Below are 18,474 nucleotides of genomic sequence, written 5' to 3'. Positions count from 1 at the left end.
CCGGTTCGCACCGGTTCAATAGAATCGGTAGTAAAAGCGGCGGGAGGCTCCGCCCACTGAACCTGACATCATCACGGACCCGTTGTGAACTGGTAGTAAAGGTAAGTAGAACCCACCCCTGGTCTTCCCCCTTTGTCCCCCCACCCCACCCAAGTGCTCCAGACATCTTGGATTACAGATCCCAGAGACCTGATAGGGATGACTTGTGGACATTGTAGTGTTTTCAAACTTGGCAACTTTAAGATGTGTGGACTCCAACTCCCAGAATTGCTGGCTGGGGAATTCTGGGAGTTGAAATCCACACATCTTAGAAATTGACAAGTTTGAAAAATATTATTGTAGTTCAATGTAAAGGAGGGCATAGGGACTTTTTTTGACCTGCATTCAACAGAAAGGGAACTTACTGAGCTGTACCTAATGCGACAGAATAATGTAATATCCACTGAATGACATCCATTTGCTGGATTTGAATTGCTGAGTTTGTATAAGAGTAAAATAAAATCTTCTTGACTAGTTTGTGGCTCAAATGTGTTGTGCTAACTAAGCCATTGCCTGGCCAAACTGAGGAGACAGGTTTGGGCTACAAACAGATACTGTACTCTCTGTAGTTGGGAAGAATGTGTTTGTTGTTGTATTTATGTAACCATAGTTTAATAACCTGGTTGGAGGGAAGTGTGTCTTTTATTCCCAATTGCCCCTTTAAATCAAAGAGTAAGTCATCTGCAGCACCTTCCTAGCACAAGTTACTTAATCACGCAAATAACATACATTGATGTAAATACCAGAGAATTTTTGTTTTTGTTTTTTTGGCTTGGGAAATCCACTGTATTACTTTCACTGTAAACCCTCATATAGTACAACTGAAGTTGTGTTTGCATGATGCACTAAAGTACACACTAGCCAATTACTATTTAGCTCACTATACTGAGTAAATTAGTTAATGCACTGTGTTATGCAGGCTTACGGCATTGGTTAAATTACTATTTTATAATCCTTTAATTCGGACTAACCATAGATAAATGTATTATATGGAAATATGCTTACACTGTATGCAAATAAAAAATCACCTCATGCCTAATAAGAGTTACAATGGAAAAGGAGAGAATGGACTCAGATATAGAAAAGCTGATTTCAAGAATGGATTAATGTTATGCTAATATGACTATAGCCTTAGGCTTTACAACTTTTAGCTCACTTGTTTTGGGTCAAGAGCTGCACGTGGACTGATGTGTATCTGGTCATACTCTAAAAATTATTGGGTATACTAATCTGCTTTGAGTTCATGTTCTTTAATTAAAATTGTTATAATGAATATAATTATTTCCTAGTCACAAATTTAATAGGACTGTGCAATGCTTTAAAGTCTGCATCAAAAGGATGCATCTGCCTATAACTACACACCTTAAAATTGCTAAGGTTGAGAAACACTGATCTAGAGTTTCACAGTCCAGGTATAACATCCCTACTTATTCCAGGGCTTATCACAATGTGAATGAACCCTACTTGTGCATTTATGATTTGGGAGGCAGGTTTGCTTTTACAAATGAATTTGGAGAGAAATAGCACAAGTTGGAAGCTGGAAGTTGCCACTGAGTAGAGATAGTTCTCAACTTACGTCTATTAATTTAGTGATTATTCGAAGTTACAATGGCACTGAAAAAAGTGACTTATGACTGTTTTTCCACATGATCAAAATTCAGACATTTAGCAACTGATTCATATTTATGATGGTTGCAGTTTCCCAGGAACATGTGATCACCTTTTGTGACCTTCTGACAAGCAAAGTCAATGGGGAACCATGTTACTAGCTTAATTGCATTGATTCCCTTAACAACTATGGCAAGAAATCTTCCCATCTTTGGTAAGTCTACCACTCCCAGTCCACCTGGTATTGCTAATTCTCGAAATATGAAGATCATAGTTGTTAAATTTGCATAGCACTTATGAGAGTTTCCCACATTGATATAAAGATTGAACTTTCCATGTTACAATTTGTGTTATAAATTTTGCACTAAGTATCAATCTACAATCAACCATTGTATGTCCTTTCAGCTTTATCCCAATGCCATCATGCCATGGTTTAACATTTCATGCTGTTGTTGATTATTATGATTATCATGTTCATTGCAGTTGCTATGATCACTATAGACTTTAAGTTTGCTTGCAGTTTCTTTAGCAATTTTTAGGGTTTTTTTTATGGGTAGGAGTGCTAACCCTACACCCAACCCTCCTCACTTTATCCGGACTTGGGACTGGCTCGGTTACCTCAAAACTCAGTTGTCCCAGGTGGAGTTATTTATTTTTTATAGCCTATATTATTTGCATATAACTACTATACTTTATTTAGTAGATGATAGTTAAATAAATTACATAGAATACTGTTTATTTCAAAAGCACCATCAGATTATACATTGTCAAAGTTATGATTAACCAGAGAGAAAGAGACAAAAAGAGCAAGAGAGAAGAAAAAAGAAAGAGTCCTTAAGGCATTTATACATTAAATTGCTATTGACAGAACTACCAGTTTTTGAAATTAAAGCAATGTTACATTTATTATTAAAATAATCATAGCTTTCCTTGTGATTCCTTCATGAAATCTCAAAAATCTAGGTTAAAATAAACTCCCTCAGGAAGCATATCAAATCTTGATTTTCAGAAATAACAAATGTCAATAGTGACAATTTGTTCTTCCATACAAAATAAGACCAATTAATTAAAATGTTTAACTGCTGACATATACTTAAGCATTCAAAGAACACTGTCTTTGAGTTCAGAGGATTTACAAGAACATCACTTTGGCTGGACAGAAAATGGCTTCTTCTGAAGTTACTTATAGTGGAAATAAATTGAGCTCGGCTTTGATTGTATAAACACATCATTAAAATCTGATTGACCACTTTGAATTACAATATTATATATTAATGAATTTAAAACATACAACATATGAACAGAATTAATGCAGTGTATCTTAATTTTCCAGTTTGTAAACAAAATTTTAAGACAAAAGTCTTATTATTCATATTATTTATCGTGATATAATGCAATCATTGCAATATTATTGACATTTCTTCTGTATCTGCCAAAACACTTTTGCAGATTTTTTGCTGAGGCAAAGAGATTAGATTTATTAATTTCATAGAGTTAATGTTCTGATATTTAAACTAAGAGTTGCATTTTATTTGTCTTTTCCTATTTCTGTCATGTTTACAACAGAAGGAAACAACTGAGAAGGTTTTTTTTCTATGTCGGGGTGACTGTAATTTGGATTCCTGTATTGAATATGATGAGCTGATCAATTGAGTGAGCAGCAATATTAAAAGGAAGTTAGGAATTATGTAATATGATTTCTGCAGTTCTTTATTTTCTGCTACTTTGGTAAATGGATTTCTGTAGTTCTGTCTTAAACAGAATTGCAGAATAATCCACATTTGGCAATTGAGATGTGTGCTTTTATCAAAGAGATGCCTTATAAACTCTCTACCAACCCTTTAAACCAAATTGTTTGTACTGTACATTATATATCCGATTTTATTTACATAGTGATAATCATCAAATAGTTTAAATTGGTAGGTAGTTCCTCTCTCTCCCCAGAGCTATTAAACTGAGAAATAGTCTTGTTCTAAACATGCCTCTCCAGTATTTCAGGAATTCTGAATTATGAAGAATCCTCATTATTTCTGTGAGGCAGACAATGTTTTCAATGTTCAAAATGCATGTCCTTTCAAATTAGAGGTTAGTAGTAACAATCTTAAATCTCTTTCACAGGTATGTGATTATTTTTCTGCCTTCATTAAAATTCTTTAAACTTTCCCAATATTTTTGAGCTAAATCTGATGTATTATCATAGTTTCATTCTACATTTGAAATATTTTTGTTAGATTACATTTCAAATCGACTATGAACGGCTTTTGATTTTGATTTGTTATAGTTGGTAATCAAATCCAATTTGCTGTGACCAAGAGTCATCCTTTTTTCACCCCTATTTATATTGCTGTTGTTCTCCATTGGCATATCCTCAGAGGCATCAAAGTATCTAGGAACTGTGCTCTTCATTTCATAATTTACAGATTTAATAGGATTGTTAATGAATTCTAATTTGTTGTATCCATAAGTTACTGGTTTGTCATCCTTATATAATTTGCTTGCATTTTCAACTGGTTGAGTATAAAGGAACTTCTTGTTATCTTTTGTTCCCATATTCTCAGGAAGATGTCCATTTCCTATGTTGTCATCTAATATCGGTGAAGATACTGATAGTAAAGATGTCTTAAGCTTCAATAAATTAGAACCATCATTGAGTGGAAGCTTTAATTTATCTAATACGCCGCAGTTAGAGTCTAGCAACTCCCTGGGCTGGTATCTCAAGTCATTATGTCCCATTAAGCCTGAGATGGTCTTTCTTGTTTCATCTGGAGTTAATTCCTTCTTTTCACAGATTACATTGGACTTTGTTTGGTTATGATATGGTGATTTCTTGATGGTCACAACACTGGAATTTGAAAGGGTACTTGACGGACTGAGGGCTTCATACTCATTCCGTTGAATATGTTTTAAAATGGGCTCAAATTTCTGCATGGTCTTGTAAGGAGAAGGTGTGGAATTTTCAGCAGTGGGGATTCCAAGTTGATTCACTGATCTAGATTCAGCATATATACATCGGAACTCTCTGTCAAAATCATCAACAATTTTTCCTTTGAAGTGCATCATTAAACAGGTATGTACCTGGCTGCAGAGCCATGTAAAACTGAAATGAAAATAATTCAGGGACAACATGAAACATCAACATATAATTAAATTGTGCACATTTAAAATATTGAAAATTCATTGGACAATAAAATTCATTTACAACATTAGTACTATTTTAAGTATCAGTATATCTTTAGCACTATTGCTGCAATACAACAGTGTACCATTATTATTTTAAAGCCTTGAGAAAATAAGTGGAACAGTCTGATGGTCAAAATCTTAAATTAATGTATATGTATGTTTATACTATGTTAGGCAATAAATGAAGATAATAGTCAGTATGCAAACAAGTTATTATGGTTGAATTGTTATAGATAAACATTTAAATGACAGACTCATAAGAATTATAAGGAATTGGGGTTGCAAGTTAATTATAGATTTCAAAGGTCATACTTATGGCTCAAGAGGAGGAGCTCTGTAGCCACCCAGTGTGACTGGAGCTCATTTAGAGAAGAGTTACAAAATGACACTGTTGAGAAGAATTCTTGAGCATTTAAAAATGGTATAGAAAAATAATTTTATTAAACTCAGAAAATATAACCCTTGGTGGGGGATTTTTTAATCAAATTATCAGTGATATCTAATCCCCAAATCCCTAGAAAACAGCAGACTGCCAAATTATATAACCATGGTCAACTTCCTACTGGAATCTTTTTAAGCTGACATTTTGGGCTGATATATTTTATACAGTAAAATACTTTGAGATGGCGTAATGTGGTGACATGGCATGGAGTTGGCAGGCTTCCTGTAAGTAAAGAGGGAGGACAAAGGTAAAGCTGCTATTAAATATTTGTGTTGGTGAGTCAAGTGTAGATTGTTCAGGTGGAAGAAAGACAGTGTACATTATCAATCAAGGAAGTAGTTGCAATTAAAGCAAAGAAAAACCATTTCCTTTCAAAATGTAGTCAAAGGTTTGCTAACTAAGGCAAAAATAACTGAAGGTTAACTAGTACAATATGTAAAATGAATATTGTGCTGCTGTGCTGTATCATTTCTTGTGGGGGAAGGGTACTTGAAAGTAAATGTATTGACTGTGTGAGGTGAGACTTTCCCAGGCCGTGTTGGTTCATGATCCGGGGATTCTCCTGGAACAGGAGGTAGCTGGACCAGGAGACCTTTCAAACAAATATGTCTAGTGTGCTATTCTGAGGTGAGGAGGCACTGCTCATGGTTAGTTGCATCTTAGTCATCTCGCAGTTGGACTGTTGCAACACACTATATATGGGGCTGCCCTTGAAGAGCATTTGGAAGTTGCAGCTGGTCCAAAATGTAGTGTATTGGGTGCATCACAGTACACCAATCTAATACTGCTGCTGTGTGAGCAGCAGTGACTCCCAGTAGGCTTCCATATATAATTCAAAATGCTGGTTGTTACTTTTAAAGTCCTACATGGTATGGTGCTGGGTTACTTATAGAACACAGGTGTCAAACTCACAGCATCACATTGCCATCACGTAATGTATCACAATGTTTTTTCCCTTTGCGGAGCTGGGATGGGTGTGATCTGCATGTGACACATCCAGATTATGGGCCGCCAGTTTGATAGCCCTGTAGAACAACCTATCCCCAATGATTTCCCCTGTACCACTAGATCTGGAAGAGGAGAGAGGCTCCAGGTCCTATCAGTGAAGCAGTGTTTTAGGAAGCATGACTACTTTGTCATGCTGTCCCCAAGAGATATGCACAGCTCCAACTTTGTTGGTTTTCCAAAGGAGGAAAGACTTCTCACCAAGCACTGAGGCCAAATTGTTAATAAAACTCTGGCATGCGAATGTGCATCATGTTGGCAATGAGCTTTTTATAGGGACCTTAACTTGATTTTTTAAAATTGATTTGGACTATGTACTATGCTTTCACTTTTGTTGACTGCCCAGGAGCCATTCATTAGATGAATAGCCCTGTAAATTATTTACAGGGTTGATCCTTCTTGGAGGTATCTGCCTGTTCTACCAGATGAGATAGGGTGGCCATGTTCCAGGTACCATTCCTTAAATGCCATCCGGTAGGACCTTGGAGACACATCTTTTCCATGGCTATCCCAGCCCTTTTTAAAAGCCTCCCCCATGAAATTTTGACACCCCCATCCCCCCATTCTTAGCCTCAGATGCTGTGGCACTTTGGTGGGAAATGTTACATCTTTTGCAAAGGTTTGTGGGTTTATTTTTTTGTTATGGAATGTTGCTATGAGCCACCTAGGATTATCATCTATGTAAGATAGGCAGCCATATAATATTCTTTTTAAAATAAATATATGAATATTAAATAAAAAAACATATATAATGACTTGATATGAGTCAACCAGGATGTATTTTTATGTGAAAGTTTGGGTCACTGTGGCCTTATATGTATTTACTTGGGAATAAGTTGGGGAGATCCTGAATCACTTCTCAACCTAGTGTGTTGTACAGGCTTGTTTTTAAGATAGGAAGTTGTATATAGGTAGTCCTCCCAACAACCATCTGTTCAATGACCATTTGAATGTGTGATGATCTTGAATGAACGATATTTATAACTGGTCCTCAAAGCCGTTGTAGCACCCCTGCGGTCACATGATCAGAATTCAGAGTTTTGGTAGCCCACCCTTTTTTACAACCACAGGGCGCTTTTCAACTCTTTTCAAAAGAGCCTTGGTAGTACAGTGGTCTAAGGCACCCTGTTATTAAGCTGGTTATTAAGACCAGCTGCCTGCAATTACTGCAGGTTCGAATCTCACCAGGCTCAAGGTTGACTCAGCCTTCCATCCTTTCTAAGGTAGGTAAATTGAGGACCCAGTTGTGGGGGCAATAAGCTGACTTTGTATAAATATACAAAAGGATGAAGGCTATTGCTGAGCACATTGTAAGCCACCCTGAGTCTCCGGAGAAGGGCGGCATATAAATCAAATTAAAAAAAAAAAACTCTACCCACGCACCTAACACCCCTCACCATCTCTGCTTTTTGACTGTCCTGCCCTCCACTGCCTCTGCCACTCCTTGCCATCCCGGGTGATTTTTCACTTCTTCCTCCTGCTGCTGCTGAAGCATGCCCAGCCTGGCCCTTTGTGAGGCAGCAGCTGGTCACACATAGCCTTCTTGAGGCCTCCAAGAAGGCCACATGCAGCTTCGGGAAGCCAGCAGCTGCCTCACAAAGGGCCAGACCAGGAGCACCTCATCAGTACTGGGAGGAAGAAGATAGCCAAGGTCGGCTGCGGGTAGCAAGGACAATGGAGTGTAGGGTGATATGGGTGAAGGCAAAGTGCAGGGCAGCCAAAAGAAGATAGATGGGTAGAGTTGAAGGAAGGTGACCATAGCAGGGCAGGAGAAGCATGATGTCCTGGCCTAATGACCATATGGTCCTGGCCTAATAATGACAATAAGGAATACTGAAACTCTAAGCAGTGCAGTCATGTGATATTTTGCCTAATAATTGTTTGCTTAGCAATAAACATTCCGGTCCCAATTAGAGCGATTAAGCAAGGACTCTCTAAATGCTGCTCTCCATTCCTTGGAGCTAGTACAAGACAAACATGTAATATAATAATTAGGGGGATCAAAATTCTCTAGGATTTGTTTCACTTTAAGGATATATATATTTGCAATATTACAATGTGTTCCTGTGCTTGTTTTTGGGGTGGAAATGCCATAGCACTTAATAGGCTTTTATCCTAGAATACTTTTCCCTAAGCATATTCTTTCCAATTGTTGAGATTTCTGCTTCCATAACCTTCAGTTGACTAGAAAATTATGAAAATTCAGAATCTCTGAGAAGTATTAGACTGTGGGGCTGGGGTAGGAGTTAGAATGTGTTTTTCAATTTGGAATCCTAAACTCCTGTTATAGGAGACACATTTAAAAAAAATAATTTAAAAGAACTGAACTTTTTTATATATGTTTTAATATGATTTTTTTGTACATTTACATTCACCATTTGCAAATTTCATTTTCCTTCCACTGAAATGGAAGATACAGTTTTGTGTAGCACTAAAACAACCTTAGACACCTGACCCGTAAGAAGGATACAAAGCACTATAATTTTAAATAAAAGTAATTTAAACAATAATTTAAATAATTTGCTACATTTGTTTAGTCAAGAGTATCTAAAAGGCATGGTTAAAAAAATCAAGTTGCTAGCTGTAACTGTGCAATAGAAACTCTGGCATCTTGCCTTTTTTTTTAACCATACCCTGCAATCACTCTGAGTTAGGACATATTAGTCCCAGAAATCTCTAACAAAGAGACAGTGCCCTTTGCAAATGACATTATTCTGAAGTATATTTCTTATGTCTCACCTGTAAGACCCTGCAAGGACTTGTTCACAGTCTATCAACACAAATTTCTCAAGGGCTTGTCCTGTAAGCTTCTTGCCAGCTTTACTATAGTATGTATCTCCACTTACAGATCGTATGCGCATATTCTAAAATAAAAAGAAAAGCATAAGAAAGATTCAAAACAGATACTGCTGACTTTCTGTGCAGAGCTTATATATGCTGTACTATGACTGAATGTGAATCTTGGAATTAATGGTTGCAAAACATACCTAAATCAATAAATGTTTTAAAAAAATATTGTAAAATCCACCACTTATGCTTCGTTGATGGTATTTCATTTTGCAGCACACATGCTTCCCCATTATTTTTAATTAAAAGAATAAATAAAACAATAAAACTAGGTAGCATAGAGTATTTGGAAAGCACTAAGTAAGAGGTTGGTGGGCACACAGTAGACTGCTCAGTCTCTGATGATGGAAAATTAGAAATCAGTATCATTTCAGTAATTTCCAGCCCTTATTTCAATCTTTGAAAGCTGCAGTTTCTCTGGAAGAATGGAAAATTACTGATAACAGACAAAATGACAATGTTCCAAATGGCAGGGGTTGGGGGTGATGGAATAAGATGATGCTCTTATAGAATAGAGTATAGTTAGTCCTCTAATTACGACCATAATTGAGCCCAATTATATTGCTAAGTGAGACAATTGAGTTTTGCCCCATTTTAGGACTTTCTTGCCACAGTTGTTAAGTGAATCATTGTAGTTGTTAAGTTAGTAATTCAGTTGTTAAGTGAATCTGACTTCCCCACTGACTTTGCTTGTCAGAAGGTCGCAAAAGAGAAACACGTGACCCCAGGACACTGCAACTGCCATAAATATGAATCATTGTCAAGCACCTGAATTTTGATCACGTGACCCTGGGGATCCTGCAATGGTCGTAAGTGTAAAAAATGGTCATAAGTCACTTTTTTCAGTGCTGTTGTACCTTTGAACAGTCACTAAATGAATTCTTGTAAATCGAGGACTACCTGTAGTTAGTAGTTAGGCTTATACTCACATTGAAAATGCTATAGTTACCCAAAAAGAAGATATCCATGAATTGAACATAACTCTTGTTCAACTAAAAACAGGTTGAACAAATATGCAATATAAATCCAAATTCGAAGTAATACTTTACTTCCCATCCTAGGTTTATACTCCAGAAGAACAATCCCAGAGATTCTTTTTCCCCTGCAAACACATGTATGAGAGCTCTGCATGTGTGTTTGTGTGTGTGTGTTTGTGTGTAAAACAACCGTATTTGATTAAAATTGTTTGCAAAATACAGTACCCTAATAACAAAATTAATTGATCTTCCATTTGCAAATGCCAATCATTTTCACTCTCAGATATAAATGTCACTGCACACACATTCCTTTGCCTTTTAAACAGAAACAACAGCAACAACAGCAACTAGAATAGATAGGGTAAATGGAAATGACGGTTATTTTGACTCTTTTAATACACACACACAAACACACCCCACACACACGAGACATACACCTGCAGATCCTCCTGATCTGTTTGAATACAGTCTTATGCCTAAGGTATCTTTCTCTCAATTTTATTGAGCATCAGAAGTAAACTTTGCTCCATTTGTAACATATAAAGGTGGCAAGCCTGGATATAAGCAAATGTGTCTGTGCCATCTTTAATTTTGCCTCAGCCAATCAATTAAAATAATTGGATGAAAGCAACATACTTTATACTGAAGCACAAGGTTAAAAATATGGACAACTGTGATTGTGCATTGCTTTTTTCAGCAAATAAGGTTCATATATTAACTTCAGGCACTGTTTTGCTCTGGGCTTTTGTTTGTTCAATGGGTATGTGAAAGGCAAAGGTTGGAAATATGATATCTATCAGCACATAATTCTTTGAAAAGAAATATTTAAAATTTCTACTTGCCATCCAGTTGCACCTTATGCTTCAGCCATGTTGTTTTACATGGAAAATAGATTATAACACAACCTTCAATCATCCAATAAAGCTGTATTACTGATATCATACCACTTAACAGAAAAGGGGTAAATATGCTTCAGAAAGTATCCTAGAACTGATGTTTGATAAAAGAATCATTACAGATCTCCAAAGAGTCAATGGTCTATCAAGGACCCTAGGAAGGAAGGAAGACCTTATATTGCTATTGTTGTTTTTGTTGTTGTTGCCCTTTGATTTCAAGTATTGCCTTTAGCTGAACAAACCAACCCATCTTCATCTGAGTAATGAGAATGATTGAAATAAAAGCAGATTTAAAATTGTCTTTTTTCTTCACTTTCATGTTCCATTACATCATATTTTAATATTGACATTAAGGAAAAAAAAAAAAAAAACTAAAACTGATTGAAAACATACCAGCAAGTCATCCATGGTGACTTCCATTTTATTGCACATTTCTGTAAACTCCTTTAGGTTTTTTTCATCAAGGATCAGATAAACAGGAACACGACGTTTGTTTGAAGCTTCTATCAGATCACTGAGTATTTCCATATCTGTGAATTGATCCATCACAATTGCAATCACCTGCACAATTTTTTGGTAGGTTGGGGTAAAATGGAGAGTAGAACAGAAGACATTGTCAAAACATGATCAGTGGATCTGCCCTATTAAACAACCCAAATATAAGACCCTTTTTAAGTGCTTCTGGCTGCAATTTTTAAAAACTTTCATCAAGGCTTTTTCTGAGTAAATATGCATAGAATTGCACTATCAGTTTGCTTTAATAAAACAAGGGCAAAAATAGTTAGCACCTAAAAGAGTTTCAGTTTTGAAACTCTGTTTCATAGTGCTTCCTCATTTGTTATTATTTCTGAATCTTTTTCTTTTTTTCACTCTGCTTTTATGGAGAATCCAGAGAAAGCTATGGGCAAATGATTGCATTCCAAAGTTAATGAGCTTTCACAACATATATCTTTTCTATCACACAGAATTATGAGAAGCTATAATCTAGTGACACTTCCCCCTGCATATGCATGATGTAAGACACCTTGCATGTTATAAGCTGGTAGATTTGTTCCAGAATTGCTTTTCATGTCCATTAACATTTTATAATGATGAAATTCCAGATGACAGCATTCCAGGAAGGAACCAAGTAATTAGTCTCTATTATAAATCTTGATTACCATGAAGTGTATGTACAAACTGGGAGTGCACCTAATCCTTCTACTCTTTCTACATTTTCCTGCTGCTTTCTCTTCTGACAGAACATTTCCAGGAAGAATTGATGGAAAACTTGGCTATAAATGTAGTAGAATAGGATGGCAACATTTTGAAGAAATTACAGTGATGTAAATATTGTGAAGATGGAGAAGCAGTTGCCTTGGGGCCCAGAGATCCACTGTGCTTCCTCTGGCAGAGCATTACTTGCCCCTTGCCTTCCACAGCCTTAATTAGATGGTCAGGAATGCAAAGGAACGAGGGGAAAGGAAATAGTTATATCAGGTCTGAGCTGCAAAACTCCAGATGCCCACTAGCAAATTCTCGATTTTGAGAATCTTGCCTTGAGGTCCAGAGAGCTCTCCTTACATTTCATTTTAAATGTTTTCCTATATTGAAAAAAATCTTATCAACTAAGAAAACAGTTCAGAGGACAAAAGCTAGGTTAACTTTGTCCTATGATAAATTTATTTATTTATTTACTTATTAGTCATATTTCTATGCTGCCTATTCTCCGAGGACTCTGGGCGGCTTACACCAAAAACAGTATACTAAATAGCATATTGCCCCCAACAATCTGGGTCCTCATTTTACCCACCTAGGAAGGATGGAAGGCTGAGTCAACCTTGAGCCAGTGAGATTTGATCCACTGATCTGCTGAACTAGCAGTCAGCTGAAGTAGCTGCAGTACTGCACTCTAACCACTGCACCACCTCGGCTCTTTGCTTTGTTTTCTATTTGCAAATAATTTCAAATGTAGATGAAGTATTCAGAAGTGGCATCTCTTGCAATTTAAAATTATCTATAATTATCCACTCCAAACACACAAATCACATAGAACTTCTTTTAAATACTTTTCAAAGAAGAATTTAGGCAATTTTCTGACTCTTGGGATTCTAATATGGCATGCCTGAACACCACTTTAGCCAGTGGTGAAATCCAATTTTTTTTACTACTGGTTCTGTGGGCATGGCTTGGTGGGCGTGGCATGGTGGGCATGGCAGGGGAAAGATACTACAAAATCTCCATTCCCACCCCACTCCTGGGGGAAAGATATTGAAAAATCTCCATTCCCACTCCACTCTGGGGCCAGCCAGAGGTGGTATTTGCTGGTTCTCCGAATTACTCAAAATTTCTGCTACCAGTTCTCCAGAAACTGTCAGAACTTGCTGAATTTCATCCCTGACTATAGCCCATAGTAATCCTACTTGGGGTTGCTTAAACTTCTTGACCTACCTATGGGTTTTTAGAAATTGTTTTAATTAAATCAGCATTCTATAAAACAGAGTGTCCATCTCAAACATTGTTCTTACTTTAAAACATGTCTCTGTATTTCACACTGATCCCAGAGACATCAAAAAAAAAAAAAACCTAAATAATTTGTTTGGAAGGTGCCTATCCACCTCCCTCCACAAAAAACTCTTGAGTGAAATGAAGTGGGAGAGAGCCTATTTGAATTAGTGGGAGTGGCAGAAGCTAGTAAAACTTCAGTGTTTACCTGCTGGTAAATGAATATTTTGACATCATCCATGCCTTTCCTGCCTCTTATTTTGTAAGACTTTCCTGTGCCATGTTGTCAAAAAACCACACATGCCCACTGAATCCAAAAAGAGCCGAGGTGGCGCAGACTGCTAGTTCAGCAGATCAGCGGATCAAATCTCACCGGCTCAAGGTTGAGTCAGCCTTCCATCCTTCCGAGGTGGGTAAAATGAGGACCCAGATTGTTGGGGGCAATATGCTATTTAGTATATTGTCTTTGGTGTAAGCCGCCCAGAGTCCTCGGAGAGTGGGCGGCATAGAAATATGAATAATAAAATAAAAAAATAAAAATAAAAAAGTTACAAATTCCTGCTCTGAAGATTTGATTTTAGACTCTTATCAATCAGAGAACAGTCTCCACCTCAAATTGATGAAGCCCTGATTATATAACCATTCATTCATGCCTTTCTCTTCCGCCTACCAAGACTGAAGATGGTTTACATTTAGAAAGTAAAATCACTATCATAACCTAATTAAACTATGGCAACCTATTTACCATCTGTGCCAAAACATCCTGGAGAAAAATTTGGATTGTGGTGCTTAATCCAGAGCAAAAATTTGGGAGCACTTCAACTTTCAGGAGGCATCCTGCCTGCTCATTGCCTGTGGGAATCACACCCTCTCTGAAAGAATGTACAGAGCAGCCTAGATTTAGCTAAGAAAGAGAATCCTATAGGTATTTAATCCATCAGGTTTACTGGTTTTGGCATTGGCATTCATTCTGCTTTGTTTTGACCAACATTTCTGTCAGCCCGGTTACAGCCCCCCCCCCCCCCCGCCACACACACACAGACAGATTCTCATCCTGTGTATTTGAGATAAATTTATAGGAGTAAATTAATGGATAGGAGAAAGATATTCTAAATGTCTCTTTTATACAGAAAGCCTTTAAAAATAAAATCCTTATGTCCTTCCATTGGGCATTTTTCTTCCATCTTTTCTTCCATCTGATTTTGAATTATTCAGAATTTCTAAGGAAAAGCCATTTGCAAAACAGAATTATACTTTTTAAAATAATAATTCCCATTTATTTTATGCAGTATTCTCAGACGTAGTTGTAATGTATAGCATTAGCCTCAAATAGTATTCATTATTTTTAATTTAAACTAATTTTGTTGAGTAGACTAACTATGCTAATTACCCAAAACCTTCCAACATTGACTGAATAAAAATCTATTTAAAATTCAAATCTCACACATCTCTTACAATTTCCCATTAAGTAATTTTAATAGGGACATGAATAAAGTCTGGAATATTTGTTTTGATGTAGCTGTCTCCCTTCCACAGAGGTTTTGAGTGGAAGTGCACACACACACAGGAATATTTGGGGATGATTTCTATACAAATATATATCAGTTTGGTGTAATGGTTAAGATATCTGGCTAGAAACTGGGAGACCATGAGTTCTAGTCCCACCTTAAGAACAAAGCAAGCTGTGTCATGTCCTCTCAGTTGGGGGAAGGAGGCAATGGCAATCCACTTCTGAAAAACTTTTGGAAAAAAAAAATGCAGGGACTTAGTCCAGATAGTTCCTGGAAATTGGATACAGTTGAACTAAAGAAAAAAAGCACACACATTTATAGAGCATATATGTGTGTATGTTCTATAAAGTATGCCAAAGTGGGGAATCTATTTGGATTTTGAAGCAAATATCTTGGAAAACAAACAAAAGAAATTTGACAACTAATTCATAGACATTCCCTGGGAAAGTCACATTGTATGCAGTGGTGGGATTCAAGTAATTTAACAACTGGTTCTCTGCCCTGATGATTTCTTCCAACAACCAGTTTGCCAAACTACTCAGAAAGTTAACAACCGGTTCTCTGCCCTGATGATTTCTTCCAACAACCAGTTTGCCAAACTACTCAGAAAGTTAACAACCGGTTCTCTGGAAGTGGTGCGAACTGGCTGAATCCCACCACTGATTGTATGCAATGTTTTCCATGTTTATTACTCATCAAACTACTCCTTCAAAGTACTTCTTTGTTTAGCCTCAGCTGACTGTAACAAAGGCTGCCAAATTGAAGGCTCAATAATTAGGTGTGTCTATGGAATATTTTTATCTACCACCTAAGGGCTATACCTACTTTAAATATGCAGTCATAAGCATTTTCCTCACAGTTTAACATAATATGGAAATTCTGGTTCTAAAACAAAGAGCATATTACTCCTCCGATCTTTGCATAAGATAGCCAGGACATGCTCAGACTCCTTTGCTCCATAACTGTGAAGTATAAATTCCAAAGCTGCTATGATTTCATTTTAACAAATAATATGCAATGTAATCATTGGGCCATCAAACATTGTTCTGCTCCTAAACTTTTTTGAACAGTCTTCAAAATAAAGTGTGTCCAGTTCTGCTCACTTATTATTGCGAACATGTTCCAACATAGCTCAGAAAATTAAAAGTCAAAGAACAAAGGAACAAAGAGTCATCTGCATAGCTCATTTCTTTCTTCATATTTGTTAAATATAAAACTCATACAAACGTAACAAAAATAGATCCGTCAAGTAATACATTAAAGGTATATGCAGAGTAAGAATTTTTAAAAAAATAAAAAGGGGAGCCAGTAGTTTTAATTTTTTTATATATTTTGAAAACCACACCAATTAGCTTTATCTCCTCTTTTTAAATGCCTTAAAATGTTCTACTTACTGTCTTGGCCTTGCTTATTAGAGATCGAAGTAATTCTTTCACATTGTTTGCTTTGTCCCTTTGGAAATACAAACTGACTTCCGTTCGGTTGAGTGCTGTGACAGAAGGTATCATTGGCCAACCGAGCTCCAGTTGAGGGGGATCAATATCTGACATGAATGGGAAGTATGTCCCAGATGTCACCTCAGAGAGGAGAGATTCCCTGTCCATGCTGTCAGCTCTTGAGAATCCTGCCTCCAGCCCCTTCTTTGGAGATTCTGGGATGCTTTGGATGTGCTGGCTCATGTAAGCCATATCCATTGTGGAGAGGAAGGGTAGTTCTTTTTCTTTAGCGATGACTTGCAGATAGCCAGCTTCTCCTTGTTCCAGAAAGGCATCCACAGCTAGCCTGGCGGTCTCACTATGCTGTAGCATTGAAGGGCTGGCTTCTTTCTTCCAGGGCTTTTTCAGATCTTCCAGTCGATTTTTCAGTTGCCCGGTGCTCCCTTGGGAATTCCCAAGGCTTTTTGAGAACCAACTCATGCCTCTAGAGCTGGGTGATAAAGCACCACAATCCTTGGTGTTCCCTTGTCAGAGGGATATTCTGAGCTTGAGATGCTGTCTTGATTTTATAAATCCTTGCGATTCCACAATGAAGATGTCGAGATGAAGAAAAGTCACCACAAACAATTTTGTTTTATTCCTGGTTTTACTTCTGTTTTTCTAGATATCCCCCTGTTCCTAGTGAGAAAATTAGCTCAAAATTCTAATTTCCATGGCTTGTTTTGATGCTGTCTTTCTTATGGAAACGCTAAGGAAAGTTTCTTCATCTTCTTTATAGGAACTTGCTGCTTTTAGGTACGCTTCCTCAAGCAATAAGACTCAGTTATGTTCCCGCCCAAAAGTGATTTTTCTCTTGTAGTCAAACCACTGAAACCTGTTTTGTAAGTTTTATTGCCTTGAGAGGAAATGGGAATGTTGAAACTTGTTCCAAGGTCAGTGTGGTTTATGCAATACCTACAAACATGCATAAATGTTAAAACAATGTAATAACCTGAAAATGAGAGGAAAACTGCAATGCATTTATTAGCATCCATTCTATTTTTCTACTGTATTGAAGAAACAAAATGAGAATCGCCAGTGCCACAAGACTGCAAATTGCTTTAATTCAGAGTAGTTGTTGTTAGTTGCGAAGTGATGTCTGACCCATCGCAACCCCATCGACAATGTTCCTCCAGGCCTTCCTGTCCTCTACCATCCTCTGGAGTCCATTTAAGCTCATGCCTACTCATTCAGTGACTCCATCCAGCCACCTCATTTTTTGCTGTCCCCTTCTTCTTTTGCCCTCAATCTTTCCCAGGATTAGGCTCTTCTTCAGTGAGTCCTTCCTTCTCATTAAGTGGCCAAAGTATTTCAGTTTCATCTTCAGGATCTGGCCTTCTATGGAGAAGTCAGGGTTGATCTCCTCTAGGACTGACATGTTTGTTCGCTTTGCAGTCCAAGGGACTCGCAGGAGTCTTCTCCAGCACCCTAGTTCAAAGGCCTCAATTCTTTAGTGCTCAGCCTTTCTTATGCTCCAACTTTCACAGCCATACATTGCAACTGGGAAAACCATAGCCTTGACTATACGCACTTTTGTTGGCAGGGTGATGTCTCTGCTTTTTAGTATGCTTTCTAGATTTGCCATAGCTTTCCTCCCAAGGAGCAAGCGTCTTTTAATTTCTTGGCTGCAGTCCCCATCTGTGGTGATCTTGGAGCCCAGGAAAATAAAATCTGTCACTACCTCCATTTCTTCCCCATCTATTTGCCAGGAATTGAGAGGGCCCGATGCCATGATCTTAGTTTTCTTAATGTTGAGTTTCAAGCCAACTTTTGTACTCTCCTTTTTCACCCGCACCAAGAGGCTCTTTAGTTCCTCTTCGCTTTCTGCCATTAGAGTGGTATCATCTGCATATCTGAGGTTGTTGATATTTTTTCCCAGCAATCTTAATTCCAACTTTTGATTCATCTAGCCCCGCCTTTCTCATGATGTGCTCTGCATATAAATTAAATAGGCAGGGTGACAGTATACAGCCTTGCCAGACTCCTTTCCCAATTTTGAACCAATCATGG

General features: G+C 37.4%; 1 protein-coding gene across 1 annotated transcript; it reads right to left on the bottom strand.

Moving 5' to 3' along the window:
- Window positions 1–2,362: 2,362 nt before the first annotated feature.
- Window positions 2,363–17,280, bottom strand: SACK1C (scaffolding CK1 anchoring protein C). The gene is made up of 4 exons (XM_034414138.3): window positions 16,384–17,280; window positions 11,388–11,555; window positions 9,014–9,138; window positions 2,363–4,744 (listed from the first exon to the last, which is right to left on the bottom strand). Exons 1-4 carry the CDS (start codon window positions 16,903–16,905, stop codon window positions 3,880–3,882), a joined length of 1,680 nt encoding a protein of 559 aa, XP_034270029.2. The 5' UTR covers window positions 16,906–17,280; the 3' UTR covers window positions 2,363–3,879.
- Between the last annotated feature and the right edge of the window lie 1,194 nt (window positions 17,281–18,474).

This window comes from Pantherophis guttatus, chromosome 3 (genome assembly GCF_059756535.1).
Source record: "Pantherophis guttatus breed Tessera chromosome 3, ASM5975653v1, whole genome shotgun sequence".
Lineage (NCBI taxonomy): Eukaryota > Metazoa > Chordata > Lepidosauria > Squamata > Colubridae > Pantherophis > Pantherophis guttatus.
This window is presented reverse-complemented; position numbering and strand designations above follow the sequence as displayed.